Source organism: Scomber japonicus, chromosome 16 (genome assembly GCF_027409825.1).
Source record: "Scomber japonicus isolate fScoJap1 chromosome 16, fScoJap1.pri, whole genome shotgun sequence".
In the NCBI taxonomy this organism is placed as follows: domain Eukaryota; kingdom Metazoa; phylum Chordata; class Actinopteri; order Scombriformes; family Scombridae; genus Scomber; species Scomber japonicus.
The window spans coordinates 26412680-26437091 of NC_070593.1; the positions used below are offsets into that span (position 1 = coordinate 26412680).

A 24412-nucleotide genomic window follows, 5' to 3' on the forward strand; every position below is an offset into this window, starting at 1 on the left:
ATGTTAACAGATATCAGAGGAGAGCAGGATGGACTCGCTGCGTTAAAGAAGCGCACGGACAAGACGCACATGTGTGCCGCGTTCTGATGTATTCTCCTCCTTTCTTGTTGATGTTTTTTGAAGTCTTCTATTACATCTGAGGATACTGGCTGAAGGGTTTTGTATCTTGCCTCTTTGGAAGAAGATCAGCGCAGAGTTTTAGTAAAGATGCAGCGGAGGGAAGTGGCGCATCTGTGGCTGCTGGTCCTCAGCGTGCTGTCGGTGTCAGTCAGCGGATTTCCCACTAACTTCAAGAAGACTGCTGCCAGAGACAGAAATGCTTCTGTGTCCCATATTGAGGTACATTAAATAATTCTACTATTCAAATGCTGCCTAGACTGTAATTGTTCAAAGTAATGAAACTTAAATGCAATATTACTGCATTTATGAGTGTGTTGCTCTTGACATTTGAAACGTTTTGCTTTATACATGCAAGTTATTGATTGTAGAATAATCATACACCATGTAGCTATTGTTATTGATACTGACATCCTCCAATAATAAATCGCAATCCTGGGATATACATATTCATATATCAAATTACACTTGAGCTATATGAGTTTAATGATGCAGTGCGGGTGTAATGTACATGTATCTGTTCAGTCATGTTAAAGTTTTTAACAAACACTGATGGACACGGGCTTAATTTTTAAACCGTCTTAACTAAATTAAAACGGCTGTGAAGTGTGTTACCTCTGCTCTGCAGTAATCATACACTGTATCCAATGAGCTGTGTAATGTTAAAACCAGTCCCATTACATCCTCTGATTCACACTCATCTCTCCAACTCCCCATTCTCTCTTTCTCTTTGTGTCTGCTTCCTCTTGTCCGTCTTGCTCACTTGCATCAGGAGAGTGTCTCACTTTCACGTTTTCTACAAGAAATTTTGCTCCACTTTTGTTTCAGAATTATTGTGTTGTCAGGGTTTTACTGCAGGTAAAGGGATCAAAGTTCTTGCAGCTCAGAGGCTATGTGAAAGCCTGTAGATTTTTAGATTTGACCATGTTAATCAATGATGTACTTTTGGTTACAAGTAAGCAGCCACTGCCCCCTTTTTTCCTTGTTTTTGTACATTCTTCACACAGAAGTCAGTTATATGTAGACTTCTCTTTAGATTTTTGTTTATTATTCATACAAATTGCAGAGGAACACTGAAATTCATGTCCCTCAAATGTTCTCTCGATCAGATTTTTTTTAAATGCCCAATTTAGAGCTACAATGGCAATTAAACCACTATTTGCCAACTATTGAATCAATCGCCAACTATAGGAACAAAAGTCCCAAGCTTCTGATTCCATCTTCTTAGATGTGGATATTTTCTGGTTTCTAGTCCATTATGACAGGAAACTGAATATCTTTGGGTTGTGGATTGCTGGTCAAGACGAAACAAGATATTTGTGGATCTCACCTTGGGCTTTGGGAAACCAGTAATGGTCAAGATTTGCCTTGAATCTTGTAGGAGAAACCACAAGAGCGCATACAGGATTGTTTCATTTGTTACTCCTTACAGGAAAAATTTGACAGCAAGCATAATAATAATAATGATAATAATAATACTAAGAAGAATAGGTATGATTGTTCATAATCAAACAAATTCAAAGGAGTCCAGAGAGTGTGCTTTTCCCACAGGGCGTAGCAGCAGTTGAGACTGTCCGTAGAAGAACGACAGCATCAGTCATTTCAGAAAATGCCAAAAATCGACATATGTTTACATTCAAGTGGCAGAGCTCTTTAGCAGCCACAGTCATTATGACTGTAGTTTGTCTGGAGCAAAGAAGGAAGTAGTGCGACATTAGACTTCTCATTTCCTACTGGAACTTGATGACTACGGAAGTCCCCTGATCTTGAAGAGGTTATTAATGCAGTTCAATTTTGTGCCTACAACTAAAGACCTCAAACATAGTGGTATCAGAAGAAACTAATGAATTTTTCCAACAGTGATTTGTAATGGTTTTGGAAGGCACACATGATGTCATCCTGCTGATCAAGGAGTCAGATCAGAAAACTCTATATGTGGGCCAGGTGGAAAATTACTATGTATTTTGTGGTTTAATTTGGGGGAGTTTTAGTAAAAGTTGACACTGACTTTCAGTCCACAATGGCTCTTGACATACACACTGGTAGTATTACTCAAAGCAGCACCTGTCAATATCTATCAATATTGGCACTGATTGGCTCAATCTTACTGCTCTTGTCAACTGTGTTTCGAGCCATAACGGGAGTTCAGCGAAAACCTCTGATAAAGCCACTGGACACTAGCTGCCCAGCATTTAGCAACAGACACACACATTTAGCAACCAGATGGTGAACATAGTGAAGTATTTAGCTGTCTGTTGGATGTGTACACAGGCAAGAGTTCGCTAGCATGTTCTCCATATCATCCTTCCAAGTAAATGTGTGTTTTTGTGCTTGTTATTGAGTTCTGTTCCAGAGTGGAAGAAATCCAAAATGCATTAATGCAGCTGTAACTCAGGAATATCATTACAATTAATCACACACACACACACACACACACACACACACACACACACACACACACACACCTGCCTGCCAAATGAAGTCTGTAATAAGTACTTTCTTATGTTTGACCCACCTGCCAAATGACGTTCATAATAAATACTTTCTGATGTTTGATCCAAAAAGTGTTAAATGAATAAACTTGATGCACTAATTTAACAAAGCTACAACTAACTTCAGGCGGACAGTGTTCCTAAATAGCAGATGAGGGAGCAACATTTCACTGACTTGAATTTAGCTCCAAGTAACTCTTGCCATGAAAAAAAGAATTCACTCTCATGCAGATATTTTTCCCTTTTCCATTATTGCGTTTGCAGTATGAAATTGTCACATCACTTCCTGTGTATACTCTTTTCCTCTTTTTTTAGAGGTGGAAGGGCACATGTCTTGTATTAAATGCGGCGTATAAGGTCAATTTCACAGCATTTTGCCATCATAAATCACTTATTGCAATTTGACATGTCAAGATGCATTAACAGTACACAGCGGAGTTTCTCTGAGAACCTCTGGATGTTACACTGTTACTACATTGCAGCAGCAATACTGGTGGTTGTGAACAAATACTAATTTACTGAGGATTATAATACTGTAGGTGCAACCCATGTGGTCTTCAGGTGAAGCAAACCTCACATCAACCTGCTTAGACAGAGAATCTCAATAATGTTACCATTAGCACTGGGGTCTTCTACGACTTAGCTTTGTAGAAGTGTGTTGTTTTATTAGGCTGTTTCTTTGATGTGGATAAAGTTCTCACACCAGTCCATAGATTACAGTTCACCACAAAACACGTTTTTGTCCTTGATCTCAAGGAGGAAAAAATACACTGTCCGTATTTTCAGGACAGCAAGTTCAAAGTTAATGAACTGGCCATTGGGTAAGCTAATGGTGCGTTCCAACTGTACTCAGAAGAATTTTCAATTTCCCAGTTGGAAATTTCAACTGGAATGCCCCCTGAAGTCGGATTTCCTACTCAGAAGGTCAGACGAACCTCACGGGTCTCGACCTCAAAATCCAAGATGGTAGCACTGTGCATCAACTTTGTGAAAGTTGTTTTATCAACTGGTATTGCTATCAATGGCTAACCTAGCTAAAATTGGTTTTCTGACTTCTAAACAGTTACCAGACCGGTATTGATTGATTCACTTGCACCACCATAAGGTTGGACGACGTTAGCTCATAAAGTAGATTTCCACCATTTTCACATAAGACAAAAGTAACGAGTAACACGGCCATTTAAATTTCAGCAATTGTAATTGTGTTATTTAATTGAGAAAGTAAGTAAGTCGCATTACTAGTTATCACCAAATGTAGTGGAATTACAGCAAAGTATTTTTCCAACCACTGGTGATGAATTGAACAAATCTCTTTTCAGTGGCATTCTTATTGTTGCACTTCTTCAGCTGTAACCACAGGAGGTGATGGGAGTAGGTGTTGTAAGAACTGAAAAAACTGAGCTTGAGAGTGACATTGAATCGAAGTTCAGTCCAGTCCCTGTGTAAAGCGGGTATATTTGTTGAGTTGTCAGTTAACAAAATTGCTGGATGTTTGGCACAATAAAGTCACTGTGAAAGCTGTTGGTTTACACCACTTTAAATATGGTTCTTGGTCCGCTTCCTAGCGAACCCTGATGTGGTTTGTTTGTGGTGTAAACGGTGTCATAACCCGGCCAACCACAGGATTTTGTGATTGTTGATCTAAAATGTTAGCATTTTAGGCTCAAAGGCAACAAGGTATAATTTTTTCCTTGGTCTTGGCTAACTAAAACAAACTATTAAGCGTGAAAGTAACCAAAGAAAATCTGTATGATTTTAGTCCTATTCATCATTTTGTATCATGCTGTGTAATGAAAATTGCAGCCTTTCAGGGCTCCTAGCATGGCTTTGGTCTTGTTTATTTCAGATTGGCTTCATCCACAGCTGCTTCAGTGCCTGCAGAGGCTTTACAGATGCTGGCAGCCTCAGCCTCAGACTTCACAGTTAGCTCATCAAGATGACTGACCAAGTATTACTCCTACCCACTGGAGATGCATGTAGCTGACTCACAAGAACTTCAATGAACAGTGTGCTTTCATGAATGAACTGCAAAAATCTGAAAAGCACTGAGAACAGTAAACTGAAAAAATCCTGTATTTTACAGAAAAGTTAACCATGAAGTCAGTGTATCATTACACCACTCTATAGATATAAATACACACATATCTGCATAGGTCTTTTTCTGGCCCCACTTTTCTCCACCCTGTCTCTTTACCCTCAGTCTGGGCTCTGTGTTTTCATTAAAGCAAGCGGCTGGGTTCATGTTGCTCACAGGGAGCCTTGAAGCCTGACTTGGTCCAGGTTTGCAATATGAACTTGGAGTTTTACACACAAACAGCCACTTTACTTATCCAAACTCTGGAGCAAAAATATGACCGGGGGAAACACTGAGTGTGGTTTGGAGGGGGCACATACATTTAAAAATCACAGGGGACCTGGAGGAGGAGGTGCTACTGCTTAAACCAAATAATCCTGAATGGACAGTCATCCCTTCCACTCCCTCCCGAGAGGCACGCTGAAGCTGATGCCACATTTTGCAGAGGGCGTCAAATTCTTGAGCCAGTTCAAGTTTAAGTTGCGTGCTTTATTGTGGAATAGGCTGTGTGGGATAGATGGCTCTCAAATGTCCTGCACCCTAGATGAGGTAAAGATGAAACTGTATATTTTAATCTATGCATCAGAATGTATGCTTTGTGTGATGGTCGTGTGTAAGCACTGGGTTCTTTGCGTTTGTGGGTTTTAATGAAGAAACACGAGCTAGTGCTTTCACAGCACAAATTTATACTAAGAGCTCATACAAGCAACTCTATATACCGTACACGTGATGTCCATATTCTCCATTCTAAATACACTCATGTAAAATTCTGCACCTGATGCAGAAAAACCACCAGGGATTTAAAATGTTTTTTAAAGCTGTTATCCAACATTCTTGTTATACTAAAGAAGAGGGGCTTGGGGACTCTTTTAACGCTAATGATTCACAAAATGTGACTGACATGATTGTTGAATCAGAAAACCTTCAAATCCTTATCTTTTAACAGGTATAAGTACATTTTTATGTAACTGAAACTCAAAGAAGTATAATGACATTTTTCTAGATGACAATGCATTAACAGTTTTTAGTAGTAGCCTAATCAGACACAACCTGAAAACAAAATGAACACTATAGGATATGAAATGTTGATTAACTGCATCTGACATATTGAAATAAATACTTTTTCATGAGCTAATGGCTCAAAATACTGAAGGTCCTGATGCAGAGCTGTTAATGTTGATAAGTTTAAAATATGGATATTATGTACATTCAATTTAAACTGGACTTCCACCTGAAATTGGCTTGATACACAGAGTTAGATAATCTTTCTAGAGAAGAATCACCATTCTGTTGGTTTTATTGAACTACAAACACAGATCATCCACTAAACGCTCAGATGGCATTTTCAAACCTGTAGCTGGTTTGCTCTGGTCCAAAACAAGGAATGGGTTGGTAAACCTGTATTTTCCCATTAATGTGGTTTATTTTTATAAAGAAAAAACATCACTAAAATATATCACTATAAACCAGGTGACATATGGCGCTTTTCCACTATACAATGCTAGCACTACTTGGCTTGACTCGGTTTGGTACCAGGAACGATCTCTTCCATTACAGTACCTACTCAACGTGGGTGGGATCGTCATAGCACAGCTGCGCAGAACTGCCGTGACTTCATTTTATACGTGACACAAACACATAAACAACGGAGGACATGGAAGCGATGGTGTACTTGCTGCTGTATGTGGCTTTTTGTCACACACAAAGCAAGAAAATTGAGCCGAAAGGCTGTAACGTTGTTGCCGATACTTGAAAATGTTTGATTCTCATGTGGGACAGCACATGACCCTTTCAGTGAAGACTCTCTGACCAGTCAGTGGCCGGCAGTCTGTTGACGTCACATTTAGTATCAGCTCAGCTCGCTTGGAACCTCAGCTACTTCCTCTAAAACAGGGTTAGGGGGCCATGTGGCTGCTGGTTTTCATTCCAACCAACCAGACACTGGCTTGACTCATTCAATCAACTGATCCCAATCTTCAGACAATTGATTGGTCAGATCGTGTGCTCTTGATTGGTTGGAACAAAAATCTGCAGGCACTTTATGGAATAGTTTGGACATGCCAGCTCAAAAGGGTCTCTCAGTTGTTTTGGTCTGCACCCAAGTACCATTGCTGTGGTCAGATCTGCCCAAATAAATGGTACCAAGGAGGAAAATGATCCATAATTCAATTTAACTGGCCCAAACCATGAAGGTTAAAGATGTCCTGAGCATGGTAATACGAAGTGATGTTTCTTGTTACAAACAACCTTCAGCTGAGTTCAGAGACTGGTTTGCAGAGAGCACATGATCCAAACAGCTCTAACAGCTCAAATTATGATTGTTAGAGAATTAATGGTACCCATTACATAGCTCATCTAATCTCCTGCTGGTTTTAACCGTAAAAAGTCAGCTTAAGCCTGCTACCTGAGTGTTTTCTACTTTACTCTTTGTTCGTAATAAGCAACAAGGAGAGATAAAAGGTTTGATAAGAGATTCATTAGTCTTGGAGCGTAGAGAATACTGGTGTTTTGCCAACTGGACAAGATCCAGATCAAAACATCACTGACTAAATAGCAGAACCATTGATATGTTATGGCAACTGTCCCATCCCTTCTCAAGAAGACCCTTCATCGTCTACCCAAACGGTGCTTGATTGGAACCCAACCCTAGACTAGTCAAATAATCTTCCCAGGCCCTACTTTACAAAAGGCTAAAAATGCTTTGGAGGGTCTTCTTGAATGACTAAATAAATTCTTCCAAGAGCGGCTGTCAGTTTTCTCTGGGAGATCTGCGAGAGGTCAGGGAGAGGGGAAACGTCCACTCACACATCCTCATCTACACAAGAGAACTTAAGTGCCCTGGCAAACACAATGGTATTCAGCTTGATGTTCACTCCTTGGGTTTCACATCAAATCATTCATGGCAAAGTGTTTAACAATCACGCCAAAAACACAGCGAACTGGCAGAGTTATTAAGTCATGGGCAGACAGATGGGAAAATTATTTCTTCCTTTGCTTGGTATGTGCCCATTTAATTGTTTCATGACTATCCTGACCTTTAAATTGATTCCTTGACACTATAACATTTTTTGGATGACGGAAATTTCAGTTGGCGTCATCAGGATGGTGATAATTGTCTCTTTGCTTGTCTTCTCTTCTCTTGTCTTGTCTTCTCTTTTTTTGCCTTCTCTTCTCTTATCTTTTCTTGTCTTTTCTTTTCTTGTCTTCTCTTCTCAAATAGCATTTGCAGCAACATGTGCTTCTTGAACACCAGCCCAGTCAATCAGTTGTAATTGTTCTATATATTTTCTTTCCTTTTAGCACAAATACCCACATCACTTAAGTCTCATGCTTCAGTTCATGACTCACAGAGAGGGGAAGAACTAAAACAATGTACAGTGTTCATTGTGTGTTTGTTCATGCTGTTACTCAGCTGAGTGTTGGAGATGTAATCAGTGTTGGACAGACCCACAGCTTCATTCTGTACATTACATGCACATTTGAGATGCCTCTTAGGGTGTTGGTGTAGGATTGTCTTGCAAAGCTAGTTATTAAGTCATTAAATCCAAAAGCAGAGCATGATACATTATTAGAAATACAGCAGGGAGTAGCTGGTGTATGTGTTATGAGCAAAGCCAAACAAACTTGTGTCATGGTTTTCTGCCCAACAGCAGCATTCAGTTAAGTAGATTACCTTGCTGAGGAGTTGCAGGTATGCTGCCTTTCATCTGCAGCTTCTCATACAAAAATGCCAAAAAGGACCCATGAATGGTAGAGATTGGATTCCCATATTAAAACTTATGAGTGTTCATATCTCAGGACAACTCAGACAGGTCAACCTTATATCCAGTAAATGTGGGTTTGATCTCCTTGAAAGATGGACTGTGACTGACATGAAGCATCTCCATTTGCCAGACTTTCATGAATATCTGTATTATGAAATGCCAAGTCAGCTATATCAGAACATTCAGAAAGTTTTCCAATCATAACAACAACTTCAACACTGTTTACAAGTTGGAATCTAGTAATAACAATAACTTTAATATGACATGAACGCAACATTATCATACCACTGATACAGTGTAAAAAGAGCAAACAGTGAACAGTGGGGCTGTTATCAATTTAGAGGTTGAGATCACATGCATGCATTGTATACATGTCAATCCTTTGTGCATTGAAATGAATCTGAATCCATCAGGGGGATGGTGGACTTTGCTACTACCAATAAAAGCTACTATATAGAGAAGTCATTACATAGTATCAAACATTGGGTCTGATTTTAGAAAAATCCTAAGGACTTAAACTTTAAGCCATTAATATCTCCTCAATGAAGCAGCAATTTTCTCCACCGTTAAGATTTGAAGTCAAAACCCAGCAGCAAGATAAAGAAGAGTTAACATATAGTAAAAACATACATATGCCATTAAAGACCAAAAACTGTACCCATAGTGCAGAACAGTATAGCTGTACTGGAAATGCCAAGTAATGTTGTTTTTGGCATATTTTGACCGTTTACACTGCTCATAATATAAAGCACTTGGCAGAAATGCTCAAATAGATCAAATAATACAAGGAAATGCTCATTAGCTCACATCACAGTTTAGTGGTCAAAAATGTAATGTAGCACCTTTAACACACTTCTCTATTCACAGGTCATTCTATTTCTCATATTTTTGATGTGTGTGTGAAAGAAAAATAGAAGAGAAGTTTGAATCCTATGTCTTCTGTCCTTTCTCAGGTGATGGCAGAGAAGAGACATGGAGAGGATCAGCAGAGTCTGGAGGAGCTCCAGCAGCAGAACCTTCTGCAGACACTGCCCTCAGGTCCGTCTTCCCCCAGGTCAAGAAACCGCTGGTCCCAGCCCCGTCATCACGGTGTCATCCCCCCTCCTGTACCGGAAGAGGACCCTGAGCCTTTCATCCTGGACCTGAGGAACTTCCCGGAGCTGGCTAATGCAGACATGAGCTCACAGAACCCCAACATCCAGGTAGATAATGTGCAAGTGTGGAGATGTGAGCATTTTCTGAACACCTCGTATCATTTGGAGACGGTTTAGATAACTCTTCTCATAGCATGAAGAGTTCATGTCATCACTGAAGCGCAGGTGTTCCAGATTAAGAAACTGGTCACTCACCTCAACTTCTCTCCTCTACACTATTTATCTCTCTCTCCCTCGCCCCATACATCCCATCGTTCTGTACAGCTGGTTTGAGTCAGGGCAGCGTCTTAGGTTACCATACGCAGGACCTTTAATAGCGAGGCGCTCAAACTTCTTCATGAACCTCAGACATCTACACAAGGTTCAGAGAAATAAAAGAATAAGTGAAAAATATGAAACATATGAGAGCTGTATGTAAAAGGTCAAAGGTCATTTTTTAGTGCAACTGTGAAGCCAAATCCTGACAGAGTAGACTTAACAAGAAAGCATGGAGGAACTTTACTTGTGGCATAGATTTAAGCAAAAAATTGTGTTGGACAGGAGGAGGAATTCCAGTCTGTTATCCAGGTATGAAGAAAGACTGCCTGCTCTTTTGTGTTGTGTCTTAGCATTCTGCCTTTGGTATGACACAGATAAAATTACCCTTTTTTCATGTTGTTTTAACTGGAATTCACTGGTGGTGACTGGGGAAGATCGGAGCCTGTCCAAGACAATGAGATTCACAGTCAAAATCTTATCAGTGTGTGTACAAGTAATGAAATCAAGGGGAAGTTGGTGCTGAGCTCCATGGTTCCATGTTAAAAGCAAAAAGTAAAATAATCTTATAGTATGTGAAACTTTTATGATACCAATATATAACAGTAATGAGATACTGCAAAGAAAATCGTATTATAAAGAAGAGCAGAGCAGATGTGGAGTTATATAAGCATACATGTAGCACATACCAGCATGTAAAGCATTAGACAGAGTATGAATTACTGCACGGTTGGTTTATGCCAAACAAATGTATGTAGATATTGATATACAGTATACTCATCTTACTTTGTTATACATTTTTAATAACTTTTTTTTCAAGCATTACGTCCCTTTTTTGACAGTAAAGAAGTGACAGAAATTAAGCGAGAGGAGAAATGCTATAGCCAAGATTTTAGAAATATGCCCCAGTAGCCTAATTTATTAATTTTAATTCATTTTTTTAAAAAACAAAATGTAATTGCATTATAGAACAACTTTATTAATAGACTGTTTCAGCTTGTGGCCTTCATCGGGGTCATCGTAAAACACATTACAAGCAGTAATGGACCAAATATGGTGTCACCCGACTCATGTCTCTTATTGGATACTCTCCTTGCCTACCTGCCTGTCTGGGACAATGATTGGCCTGAAGTCACATGATACCCAATTCACCTTGGTAGATTACCCATTAGCTGTTACATATTTAGATGCACATAATTGGGTATTTTTTGTATATATATTTTAAAAATATTATTTATTTTCTGTTTTTTAAATACCCAATTTAAATACTGTTTTATGATGACCCCTTCTCCATGCACCTTGGAAGTAGGTGAAGTTGTGCCAGAAACCCCCACCCTGTTTTGAAATGATTTTTTAATTCAAAACATTATGCAACCAGAAAGCTGGTCACAATGGCAATCTTGCTAGATCAGACCTATAAGCATTTCTGTATCACTTTTAATACACTTTTAAAAGCTGTAACAGCACAAAGTCAAATATGCATGAGAGTGATTGTATGCGTCTTGTTTTGCCTTCTAAGCACTCCTTTCTCTCACTTCATGCATTATTAATTAATTTAGGCTTCAAGGGCAAAATAAGCTGGTGTAGCTTTGCCAAACACATGGTTGTAAATGGATTGATGTTGTACAGTCAGTCCAGTCTAAAAATGCTTCAATAGGTCCTGATTCTATGGACTGATGTTGATGCCATGATAGAGACATCAGTTCTAAAACATTTGAGAAGAATTTGGAGTTTTGGTACCTTATTGATACCCAGTTATTAAATGAGGAATAAGAGGGGAACTACAAAGACAGATGTTTACCCCTCTGTCTGATCTCTGATATTCAGCATCATGTTGGAATCTCAGTCCTCAGCCGCCGCTTTCTCTTTATAAACAGTTGCAGTCGGGAACATAAGCAACCTGGGTTTTGTCTAGACCTGTGTATGTTTGTGTGTGTGTGCATCTATGCATGTGTGTGGAAGACACAAACAGAGAGATAGTCAGTACCAGCTATCAGTTCATCTTTCCATCACACTATATATCTCATCTGTTTCTCTCTGTCCCTTCCTCCGGTGCACAATAACCCTCTTTCATAAAAGGAGTGTACACTCTTAATCTGATCTGCAAATAAACACGTGTGACATCATTTTTTCATCACAACTGAGAGCTTGTACCAACATGCAAAGTTATTATATATTACATAATTCTTTGTATTAAATTTATTTTAGAGACAGGCCTTTAATTTATTGAGACATTTAGAAAGAAGACATTTTATAAAATATCAGTTATGGGATATATACATTTGAAATGATTCTTATGATTAAGTGATAAATGAAGGTCAAGACATTAATAGGCTGTTAGTAAGTCAGTTTGTGTTTGTTTTCAAGTCTCTGATTGGACAAAACCCATATAATCAACTTAAATGCACCTATAAACAAAGGTGTACTCCGTTATTGGTAACTGGCCTTGTGCACTCCTTTATTGGCGAGGACTGTGAACAAACAGGAACCCTCATTACCTCTGGAAAGGAGCCTTCTCAGGAATCATGAGGGTCATAATCAGACCGACATGTCAGATACTATTGTTACATGGGGATCAGGGTAGAGCTGTTTACTGTGGGTTTAGCAATGAGATGAATTCATCTGCTCGGCCACTTTACCACATGTCTGACAAGGGATTTGCACAAAATTCATGTCTTTAGCTCTGTCTCAAATTCTATACTTCCTCTGTATTATATGTACTATAATCTAAATGTCAACTAGTGAACATAATTTATCGTTCTGTACTAACACAGAATGATGACGGAGACCAATCAAACTGTGGCTTTGGAATGACTGCGAAATAAACATAAGAAAAAGAAAACAGCAGATTATTAAAGATTTTACTTTTTTCTTCTTCTCTGAGATGTTCCTTTAGCTGTCTCAACAACATACCCAATTAGTTTTAATGTTCTGCAGCTGTGAGTAGCTGCTCCATTTCCTTTCTGCATTGCATTGTAGGGCAATTATTAGTAACACTGAAAGTCTCCCTATTTGGCATTATTTATTTATCATAAGCTACATATAAACATGGTCACAATAAACTATAATGTTGTAAGAAGATATAAGGACATTTTAACATGTCCATTGATGACATATTATCACCACTGTCTTGTACAATGCTGTCATTCACAACAGTCTCTACTTGTTGGGTTAACCCTAACCCTAACCCTAACCCTAACCCTAACCCTAGTTGCAGATAAATTAGTATATTCATATTAATAAATACTTTATATTAGTTGTAGTGGTCAACATTTTTGAACTGCAGTTGAGGGGGTCATTTTTATTTACTAATGAAACGCAACACAAGTAAGACTGTCACAATAAATACTTTTGTTGGACGATGTATTGTCTCAGAAATAATCGCGGTAAACAATATTATTGTCATTTGAAGATCACTGATGTGATGATTATATAATAGCATTATAATGCAAGGGGGGGCTTGGGGTTGGATTGGGATTGTCAGTAAATGGTAAAATTGTAATTTATGTATCTGAATGCTTATACTCAAGTACAATTTATAGGAGACTGTTTTGTCTGTATGCAGCAGTACATCAACTAATACCAGTTAAATTCTCCTCAAAGTAACATACCAGGAGCTTAAAGGTTTCAGTATACATGAGTTACATGAAGTGTTGTCCAATGATGTCTAAAGACAGTAGTGTTTCTAGCTGTTCTGAATGGCTGCTAAAAGGCTGATTTTATAGCCTCCTCTAGGCTGCACCCCACTGCCTGCCTGATCTCAATCAGTTTGTTGTCTCAACGCAATTAATCATACAAATGTAGATTACAGTGCTGTGTCTCCTCAAAGGCATTCTTGGTGCTGCACTTTGTCGTGCACAAGAAAAAAGTGTCAGAAACTGTTGTGTGCGGAATGAAAAAAGTGAACTTGAGGGGAAAGTTAACCACTTTCACACCTCGACAACCCAAAAAGTGCTTTGCTCGAAGCAATGTCGGGCCATAAAAGTCACCAGCGTTTTAATGATGATTGAAGCTACTGATTGTATCGCAATATTTTTACTGTTTTGATGTTATTCTCCCATTTTGATTGGGTGCAGTTGGAATGTACTGTAACTGAACTGCAGAGGAAGTTGTCTTCATGGCTGTTTGACAGTCATGTGTGAACGCATTTTGTCGGATAATTTATGGCAATCAGCTACTTCATAAAATTACAGGGGCAATTGTGCTTGATGATGTTACTGTTGGCTCATTGCAGTCAGCTTTGAGCCAGCGAAGCCAGTTATTGAGCGTAGATACATGACGTTATACTGTAAATTTCCTGCTTGTGTATGCTGGAGTGGAAGCAGTTTTACAACCTTCTGCAGACATTGTGTTTGTATTGAACCTCCACCTGTCAGTATGCAGTAAATACTCTTCTTCTCCTTTCAGGTGACCATTGAGGTGGTGGAGGACACGCAGACAGAGACCGAGGTAGAGATGGATTTGGCCAAGGAAGGCCAGCGTAACGATTGGTCAGTGTCTTCTTCAGAGTGGGCCAACAGCCACAAGAAGCTGTTCTGGCCACTGTTCTGGGAGTACCCGGAACAGGCGGAGAATGGGCTGGGAAGAGACAGTTTAGAGGAACAATCTGAGGAGTACAACTACGATCCAGAGGAGCCGGTTCTCAGTGGAGTCGGGGGAGACTGGGGCGGCCACTGGAACAATGAATGGGATGCCAAGGATAACTACGGTAAGGGTCCCAAAATCAAAACAACACAGCTTTGATTTATACAGTTACTTTGACAATGAAAAATAATACATTAATTATTTATTCAGTTATTTCAGTCACTTTGCCAAGTTTTTCCTGAATAATGACATTATGACTAGTTAAAAATTTTGGGATGGTCTATGGGTTAATTAGTGTCATTAGTCATTATCCTCTCAGTTTAACCCTTACATACTGTTCAAATTCTGACTAATAATTAGTCTCTATACCAATTCACATTCATAAATTAAATCAGTCATTAATACATGTTTGAATAATCGTATGTAAAACATTAAAAGAAGACATTTTTATTTTATTTGTTTTTAAATAAACACAGGTCAAACTTGTATGTAAGGGTTAATTGCACATCTTCAGTTTTCTGTGTGTTTATAAAAAACAAAACAAACATATAACATATTTCACATTTTATCATTAAAACAGGATTTTTGGAATGGAATGACCCATACCAGTTAAGGATAATGTTATTTGAGAAATCAATCTGTTTGAATTTTTACATTTCTTTACAATGGTTTATGTTTCTCTGTGATCTGTTGAGGATTGAGGAGCTATATGTAAATGATGTAAAAAGAGACTCTTTATGTATTGGTTTAGAACTTGGTTCATGATCATGGAATGTATGACTTCTTCTCCAGTAAAAGTAACCCAGCAGATATTGAAACAACTACATCCATGTCTGTGGGTATAGGAAGTGTTGAGGAACTCTCTTTAGCTGTGCCTCTATGTTATCAGTATATTCACTCAGGTTAAACTACACATTCTCAGGTTGGATGGTATTAAGACTTGGATATTGTCACTATCATACTTCTTCATTCGTCACCTTCTTTAAGTCATAGCTGCCTTAATACCGGTCTAATTTATTTGTGAAACATACTGCAAAACAGGTTTTACATTTAAAAAACTGCAAAATTTTGACCATTTTTCAAGTCAAAATGCGAAAATCACTCAAGCCTTAGGTTTTAAGTGCCATAGGAGCACAAGGTGAAACATCTTCTTTGTACCAAAATGAAATCAGCAAGTGACACATAAGCTACACAGGAGGGTTCTCTTTCAAAACATGTGCAGTGGGCAGAAGTAAGTTTAGATGTCTTGAACGTTTGCTTGACATCGTCTATAAAAGAACACTTTGAAAACATTTCAGAGAGCGGATGCACCCTCCCGGCTCCACACCCCCAGGACAATAGCGAGATAAAGTTTCTCTGTGACAGCTTTGGGAACTGTAGAGTTTTAAGCTTGTATAGAAAGGTCTGAGTGTGTGGATGTTGGTTCGTGTGTGTGTGTGTTTGGAGGGTGGGGGTCATATAGGCCAGGGCATGTTGGCAGCAAGCTGTCTGAAGATGTTTTTCTTCTGTTGACTCGTCCATCTGAGTGAGAGGGCTGCACACACCATGCAGGGTTTAATGCATGCATGTGTGTGTGTGTGTATATGTACATACACACACATGAGCCCACATACTCACAAGTGCACACTGTCTGTCCGGCATGACATGATTTATGGTAGGGTCTGCCCGCTATATAAACATATCAAACACCACAAACACACACTCACACAGGATACCTGACTCAGAGCCAGCTCCCTGCACTGATTTTATTCAGTGGTTGTGTATGTAGAACGAACATAGAAATCTAACAGCATGAGCGTTCCATAACATGCAAATCAGTAAAGATGCCCAACAAATATTATTATATTAAAACACTTAAAAGTAGCTTCCCAAAATAGTCTATACGTTTTGGTGGATGATCTATTTGAGAATAGTATATTTACAGACAGAGCTGGAGACATGAGATTTGACTCTTGGAATCAACTTAAAGGGTTGGTTCACTGCATATTTTCTCTACCTCAGTGGGCAAGATCTTGCAGATAGTTTTGGGTTTAGTTGTCCAGTTCCTGAGATATCTGTCTGAGATTTCTGCCGCCACCTCAGTCCAGTGAACTTGAATGCCTTTTAGTTTTGCAGTGGTCACAGCCAAATAACACTTAACAGCAGCAGAAACTTTTTAGAAAGGGTTTCTGGGATCTAAAAGATTACTGAGAGGTTTGTGGATTATCTAGGGTAATCTGGAAATACAGAGATATCTCAAAAATGTCTTATATCTAAAAACAAAGTGAGAAAAGATTTGTTGTAATTTGAGTGGACTGGCCCTTTAAGGCACAAAATGAGACTTTGACTTAAAAGCAAAAACATTTAAAGAAGGCTTTATAAGTATTGCTGTACAACCAATGTGGCGTCAACTAACAAGTGTGAGATAATGGTGAATGCTTAGATAGTGAGATGACAGCAATATCTATCTTATGTTAGCTAACATTAGCCACCTAAGCCTACTGGTCATACTAGTGGCCTGTACTAAGTAGGCCTGTCACAATAATTACGTTATCAACACAGATAATACCAGGATCAGGTATGTTGTTGGTCTGGTGTGACTTTCCTTGAAGCATGACACTACCTCCATACATAAAATGAAATACATTGGTCAAACCTCGCTTTCTCATTAATGAGAGGCTGGAACAGGCCCCACTGTATTAAACCACCTTAAGTGTTGCATGTCATAAACATGATTCCTGGTCTTTTAATTCTGCAGAATGTTTCCTCCTTCAGTCTGTGTTCCTTCTTTCCCCGCTCTTCCCCCAACTGCAGGCCTCAGGTTTTAATGCCAGCAATCAGCTCAGTATGGCTTGTGCCAATGCAGCCAAGTTACATTAACACCTCAAGGTGATATCAAAGCTAAGAAAATGAACTGTCCTCTTATCCCAGTTGTCTTCCCTCAAACATTTCAACCTTACTGTTGCAGGTTTGTTTGTCATTTAAAGCTGCAACATGGGTAACATTAGACCTGCTTAGAAGGCAAGAAAACTGAGCATCATCATATGATACATGGACATGACCTTGATCATGCATCATTATACTATTATATTATCATTACATCAGTGGTATGAAATGGTCTTCAAATGACAATAATATCGTTTATCGCGATTATTTCTGAGACAATATATCGTCCAGCTCTAGGTAGCATTTTAGCAAATTTCAGCTCATTGTTTTGGTTTTTATGATTATAATGTTACTGTTTTGGCTCACTCTCATTATCTCATCAACCTTGTTCCTAGACAAGGTCGAGACCCTTAAAGGCTCTAATAAACCCACTGTCTACTCCCTGTCCATCCCCAAACAGACAGACAAAGGTAGAAACTAGTCTGTTAACACAGCGACGCAGCTAAAGAGCCTGATACGGCTGCCTCTGAATCAAAGCTAAAAAGAGGTCACATTCATCAAGTTTCTAGATACATAACTCCAAATGAATGCTGGATGTTAAGAAGCAACTGTCTGCTACCATGATAGCTGTATCAACCATATACGGTCATAATTATCCTTTAATATTTATCTTGATAAGAAAAACTGGAGATCCTCTTCTATTTCCCCCCTGAAATATGTGGACAGCAGATGGATGTATCACAGCCAGGGGATGTGGAGGAGGGAGTGAAGTCACTGTTCTCCAGCCAGACAGCCTGTGAGGCATTTCACTGTCCTGCAGACTGTTTGTGTTGGTACACACCCCAGTTCTCCAAGTGTCTGAGCTTACAACTGTCTGACTTGCATATTGCAGTCTGATGACACACATGCACAGTTTTATGTGCTCACACTCCGACCGATTCTTTTCACTCTCGTACGCAAATGCCAGCTGGCTGTACTTCCCGCTTGATCATTAGCGCTATTATGACTTTCCTGAAAAGTATGTAATATTCATTGAGTCGCAGTGCATCATTAACTTCTGTGTGGAAACAGGTCTGTGGGGAACTGTTCCAGATCTTTGAAGCAGGGTAAACTTACTGGCATGTATTTCTGCAGCCTGGAGATCAGGTCAGAACAGGTAGCTTACAGTAGACTTATGGTTTTTCTAAAGGTTTCATTTTACCTTTCTCACCTTTTGATAAGGCATTAATTCCTATTGACACATCTAACAATCGTATTTCGAACGACTGATTGCAGAAATTCCTTTTCCTATAGTTTGATTTTACCCTAAAAAGGAAGTATGTGTTCATCTCCTCCATTAAGCTCCAGTTGTTGATATAATTTTGGCTCATAACTCAGTTCAGATTCTTCTGAAAACGGAGTGAGGAGTTTTGCTAGCATACAGCCGTCATCACTCTCACTGCACGAAGACTTTCACTCCTGCTGGCTCCTCGTCCCCCTCCTCCTCCTCCTCCTCCTCCTCCTCCTCCTCCTCCTCCTCCATCGGCCTTTTGAAGTTCCCCCCCTCTCTTTCTCCCCTCCTGCAAACGTTGTTTAAATACAGAGGAGCATGTCTCAGAGGTCCCACGCTGTCGTTACCCGGCTCTTTTCAGCCGCTCCTTAATTGCATAACACACATACACCAGCTGGGCGAGGAATTCACAAGGCTAACTTCAAAGCCCGCTCTTAATATATTACTCCATAGTTTTGCTTTTCTCCCCTCTGCGCTGTCTCCCCTTCATCCATCTTTCGGCCCTGTGTTGTTTTTCAGAGTACGAGGAGGAGTGGAGTGACTGGGCTCCTTGCAGCGTCACCTGTGGACACGGCACCCAGAAGCGCACCCGTTCTTGTGGCTACGCGTGCACGGCGACTGAGTCACGCACATGTGACCTGGAGAGCTGTGCAGGTAAGCTGTAAATCATAGCATAAAAACTATACTTACACCTAAAAATCTCCCCAACGGCATACCTGACAAAACCTGAGCAACCCAGTCTCACATCATGATATATAGTAGTTACGTTGGTATTAATTTCACAGTAAAGGCTCTAAAATTGTGAGATGCTTACATTTGTTTGGCCTGTTCTTTTAAGTTGGTTGCTATGGAAGCTGCTATCATTGAAACCACATACTTACATGTTATTTGAATTATTGCCTTTGTGTTGTGTAGTTATATGAGCTGTTTGATGATGTTCTTTCAATAGAAAAACATAGATTTTGGAGCCAGTATTTTCCTCATTGTCTCCATGTTACGCTTTTCCTTTAATGCTATCTTTAACTTGGAAAGGACAAGGCCAAAAACACATAGGCATCTCCAATTTTAGAGCCGTTATTGTGAAACGAATACATTTTGCATGGACATCAAGATAATGTGACTTTCTTTCTATAAGGTGATTTTGGCTTATTGAGAAGAGGTGGGTAGATGGCTATAGATAGTTGGATTTAGCAGAAAAACTTGCAAAAGCAGCAGGAGAGTACTGTTCAAGACCACTTTTTTAACCACATTTTACTGATCATTTAAACCCTAAACCATGACCTTTCCCTAACCATAACCAAGTAGTTTTTGTGCCTAAAACCAACAAACAGCATTAAATAACACATGAAAAGCTTAGACATGACACGCAAAATGCCCTTAAAAGTGGTGTAAGTGGTGTGCTATTTATACATCATCCCATGAGATTATGTTGGTCCACACAGTCATTTAAAAGTTGATGTGAAGCTTATATGAGGCTTCAGCAGTCTGAGTTAGTCATATCAAGTGGATATCTGACACATTTACAGTCTTTTTAGCATCTGATTCCTTCTTTGTGTTTCCCTGTTGAGCTGTGGTGGAAGTATAGTAACAACAAGAGGGACTTTGGTACTAAAAAGACTGTAGCATTGAACAATATCTACTTGATTTGACTCATTTGGACGACTGAAGCTTCATATTAGCTTCAGATCAACTTTTAAGTGCATTTTTGCACAGAGGGAGGACTGTGGATTTTGTCCCCCATCATTTAAAATTGTAAGTGCATTATGAAATGCTCTAATGGTCAGTATGAACAGGAAGAATGACTAAAGCAAGAAAAACAGGTTTCAGTGTTCATTTGGGCTCCTGACTGTTGTTTTAAGACAGACTTCACAGTTTTAACACATTTTTTTCCTTGTCCAGATAGAATATCCAGACACAGATCGCAGGTTAATGAAGGGTATAAATGGGGTACTCAGGCTTCAAAAGCAAAAATATATGTTTTAATCCAGCCCTGATCGACCTTACAAGAACAATAAGAGCAATGTTCTTCCTTCACACCACTACTTTTCCACTCAACACTGCTCTCTAGCAGTGATATCGCTCCATCTGGCTCACCACGTGCCAAATATCACACGTTTGAATAAAGCCATCACAAACATTCATGTGACAGGCACCATTACCTGAATGTGTAAAATCCATTAAAGGAAAATTAAAACAAGACATTTTACATTTGTCTTGTCTGGGATGTTTTATTAATAATGTCAGATTTCTTCAATTATGTCTGTGTTTGCTATGAGTAACTGTTACATGTTCATGTTCATGTGTGCTTTTGATCATTTATAATTTAAAAAGCTTAAGACAATTGTCCTCTTTCTTCTTCTCTGTTTTATAGACACTATGATCGCAGTGACTCAGCTGACACCCATCCACACGACCAACAGCACTGACTCCCTCGATACAAGTACGTAGTGTGTGTGTATATAGATCAACAGTCAACAGGTAGGCCTGTCACAATAACTACTTTTGTTGGACGATATATTGTCTCAGCAATAATTCCGATAAACTCTATTATCGTCATTTGACGATCAGAGATTAGAGAGTAAAAACGCATACTTCCATTATGGTTGGGGACCAATGTGACATGAATAGCCTCTTAGCTGCTAATGTGTGTGGCAATATTGAGGTCCAAAAATTAACATGTCCATGTATCATATGATAAGTCCATATATAGACACGATGATGTCGATAATTACATTACTGTACAATAAGTCAATAATGAAATTATTGTGACAGGCCTATCAACAGGTTCCTCTCCATTCATTCAGTGGGTGTTGACCTGTATATGAAATGTTCTGTTCCCTCCAGCGGTGGGTTACAAACTCAATCAATCACACTGTGAGTGCCTGGTTTTGATATTTAGAAATCTCCCTTCCCAGCATGCTGAGAGCTGCTCTACTGACCCTGCCTCCCAGAAATGTTTGAATTGCTTTTTAGTTTCCATTTTATTGCTCTCCTGCCACTAAGCACCGGCCAGAGAACGTGATAGTTCTTTTCTCTCTGTAAACATAACAAAGGATACAGGGGGGAAAGGAGAATGCGATATAGTGTCGGACATTTTCCCTCTCAACCCTTACATCCACTATAGAAAACAAATACAGAGAATAGCTTTTAATTTGACCTCAGCCAAAAGATTTTTTTAAAACTAGTTTTTCTTTCTGAGCCCGTCTCTCAATCACTCGTTTCATGTTTTAGACTTTAGGACTGTGGGTTTCAAAGAGAGGGAAAAAAACTGGCACTCTTCTTTGTGGTAATCAAAACAAGTTATATTTTAATGGGTTTCTCTTGTACATTTTGGGCTGTAAATGTTTAACTCTGCAGAATTTTTCACGAGCTTGGAATTGTTTCAAAGTATTAAGCAGCATCTTTCAGCATGAGAAGTCAGTCAGTATTGTGTCATGTACATTAATGTTATCCCCTGCTAGTTCTCCATCCTAAAGGGACACATGTCTAAGTAGACCCTTCCTTATCTTCCGTGGAGCTGGTTTCATTGAGGAGACAAATTTCTGTACCCTATACAGCTGATTCTCTCTCATTCTCTCTAAAATAGCCAAGTTTAAAACAACCCAAAACATACATAACATACATTGTTACATAACAGTAACAAGCAAGGTCCAGGTGTAGTCAATTATAGCTATCCCAAGATATAAAATGCAGTCAAGACAAAAAAATGCTATCAATATATACAAACATTTCTACACATGAAAATAAATGTGCTTCCTTTATCAACTTTTTCCTGTTAGAACACAACTGCATATTAGGCTAATTGATACAAGGAAAACATTCAGCAGAGTTTTTTTAACCAATATTTTGATTCAAATTGCAATTCTGTCCTATAAAATGACTTGCAGGCTCATATTCACAATCTGCAAATGAGCTACGTTTGTACCTAACATCATGGCATTCATATGAGGCTCTGTGTTGATTAATGCTACATAGTTGGTCAATTATGGTACTAATGACAAACCGTGAAAAGTGTGTCATGCGTGTATTGTTTTATTACAGAATATAAAAAGGTGAAGTCTAACAATATTTAGTAAAAGAACTACAACTACAGAACTAATGATACTGTATCTATGTAAGCTAACATTAGCACTAGCCTAATGAAATGACAAAACAGAGTTTTGTGTATCTCTGAATTCTGAAGATTCTGGAGGTTTTAAGGTCATAAGCTTAAAACTATTATAAAGTATGATGTCCTAAAACACCTCGCTGTCTATGTCAGTGTTTTCAGTCCTCACCCTAAAATGTAATCATCTTCTTGCTAGTAAAATATGTGGCTGGCTCTGAAATCATCACAGAGCGGTTTTATTTTTCATTCAAGCTGAAACTTTTAATTTATGTGTTTGCCAAAAAATATGCTGTCGCTATCAGGCTGGAAATGATGTTTAGTCAGTGTATTCTCTTATCTGTCATTACAAACAGCAAATGTAGCATTTCAAATTGTAATGTTGCATTATGTGCTCAGCACTGCGTGACCAGCTGTGTAAAGACGACATACAGCTGTATGATCCTATAGTGGTGTGAATGTGTTGCAAGATGTTCTGTGAAAAAACTTAACCTCTTTCAATTTTCCAAACCCTCACTATACCCCCCCACTTCCTCCAATCCAGATGTAGACAGCTGTGAGAAGTGGTTAAGCTGCAAGAATGACTTCCTCCAGAAGTACCTACACCAAGTGCTCACAGAGCTCCCCAGTTGTCCCTGCTCCTACCCTTCTGAAGCTGTTTACAGCGCTGTCAACATCCAGGACTCCAAGCTTCGCAAGACCTACCGCTGGAGGGACGCAAGTGGACCCAAAGAACGCCTGGACATCTACAAACCCTCAGCCAGATTCTGTATCCGCTCAATGCTGTCATACGACAGCACAACATTGGCGGCGCAACACTGCTGCTATGATGATCAGATGAGACTGATAACGAGAGGAAAAGGAGCAGGAGCACCAAATCTGATCAGTACCGAGTTCTCACCAGAGCTGCATTATAAGGTAGATGTTCTGCCTTGGATCCTGTGCAAGGGGGACTGGAGTCGGTTTCATATGGTAAGGCCACCTAATAATGGGCTAGACTGTGCTGATAACCCCCTTGAACAAGTGTTTCAGACGGAACTGAAAGAGGCAAGGGAGTACTGACACTGTGGGGTTGTGGAGTAACAACAAGAAGGGAGGATGATAGAGACATACAGTACATGGTGGTTGGTAGTTCAAATTGCCATTTCTCTTATCAACCGTCTCCTCTGAAATACTGTTCAGACCTGCAGGAGCAAAGAAAAACTGAACCACTTTGATAATACAGTGTTTCTGTGATCTATTCGCCATGGAGGAACTTCTGTCAGCTGATGTAAAGCTTTGTTGTTACAGTCTCATAGCTCCCTCCATCAATGAACGCTTGTTAACCTTTGTCTAGAAACAAGGGATGTAACTTTCAACACATCTGAAAATACGATTGGAAGAAATGGACAATGACAACTGCTGAATCTTTTTTTATACTCATGTAGACTGTTGGTGCACAGCAGCAAAAAGAATCAATGCTGATGTTGGGACCATTGTAAGGACAATGAAAAACACAGTTTTGTGAAATATGTTCTGTTTTCAGCTCATCCCTGTCCCTGTATGATGCTGCTATTCTGCTGGGATGTGCCAAGCTGAGCTGAATGTCTCTGATGGCAGTGGCATGTGTGTGTACAGTGTGTGTGTGTGTGTGTGTGTGTGTGTGTGTGTGTGTGTGTGTGTGTGTGTGTGTGTGTGGTTGGAGGATGAGCTTATTTATTGGACCCTGTACTATTTTAATCAGAACTAGTGT

At 39.3% G+C, this 24412-nt stretch overlaps 1 protein-coding gene across 1 annotated transcript; it reads left to right on the forward strand.

The window, feature by feature from the left end:
• ism2a (isthmin 2a) lies at positions 1-23742 on the forward strand. The gene is made up of 7 exons (XM_053335212.1): positions 1-71; positions 156-339; positions 9401-9649; positions 14264-14564; positions 19095-19229; positions 20947-21015; positions 23225-23742. Exons 1-7 carry the CDS (start codon positions 1-3, stop codon positions 23740-23742), a joined length of 1527 nt encoding a protein of 508 aa, XP_053191187.1.
• Positions 23743-24412: the final 670 nt, after the last annotated feature.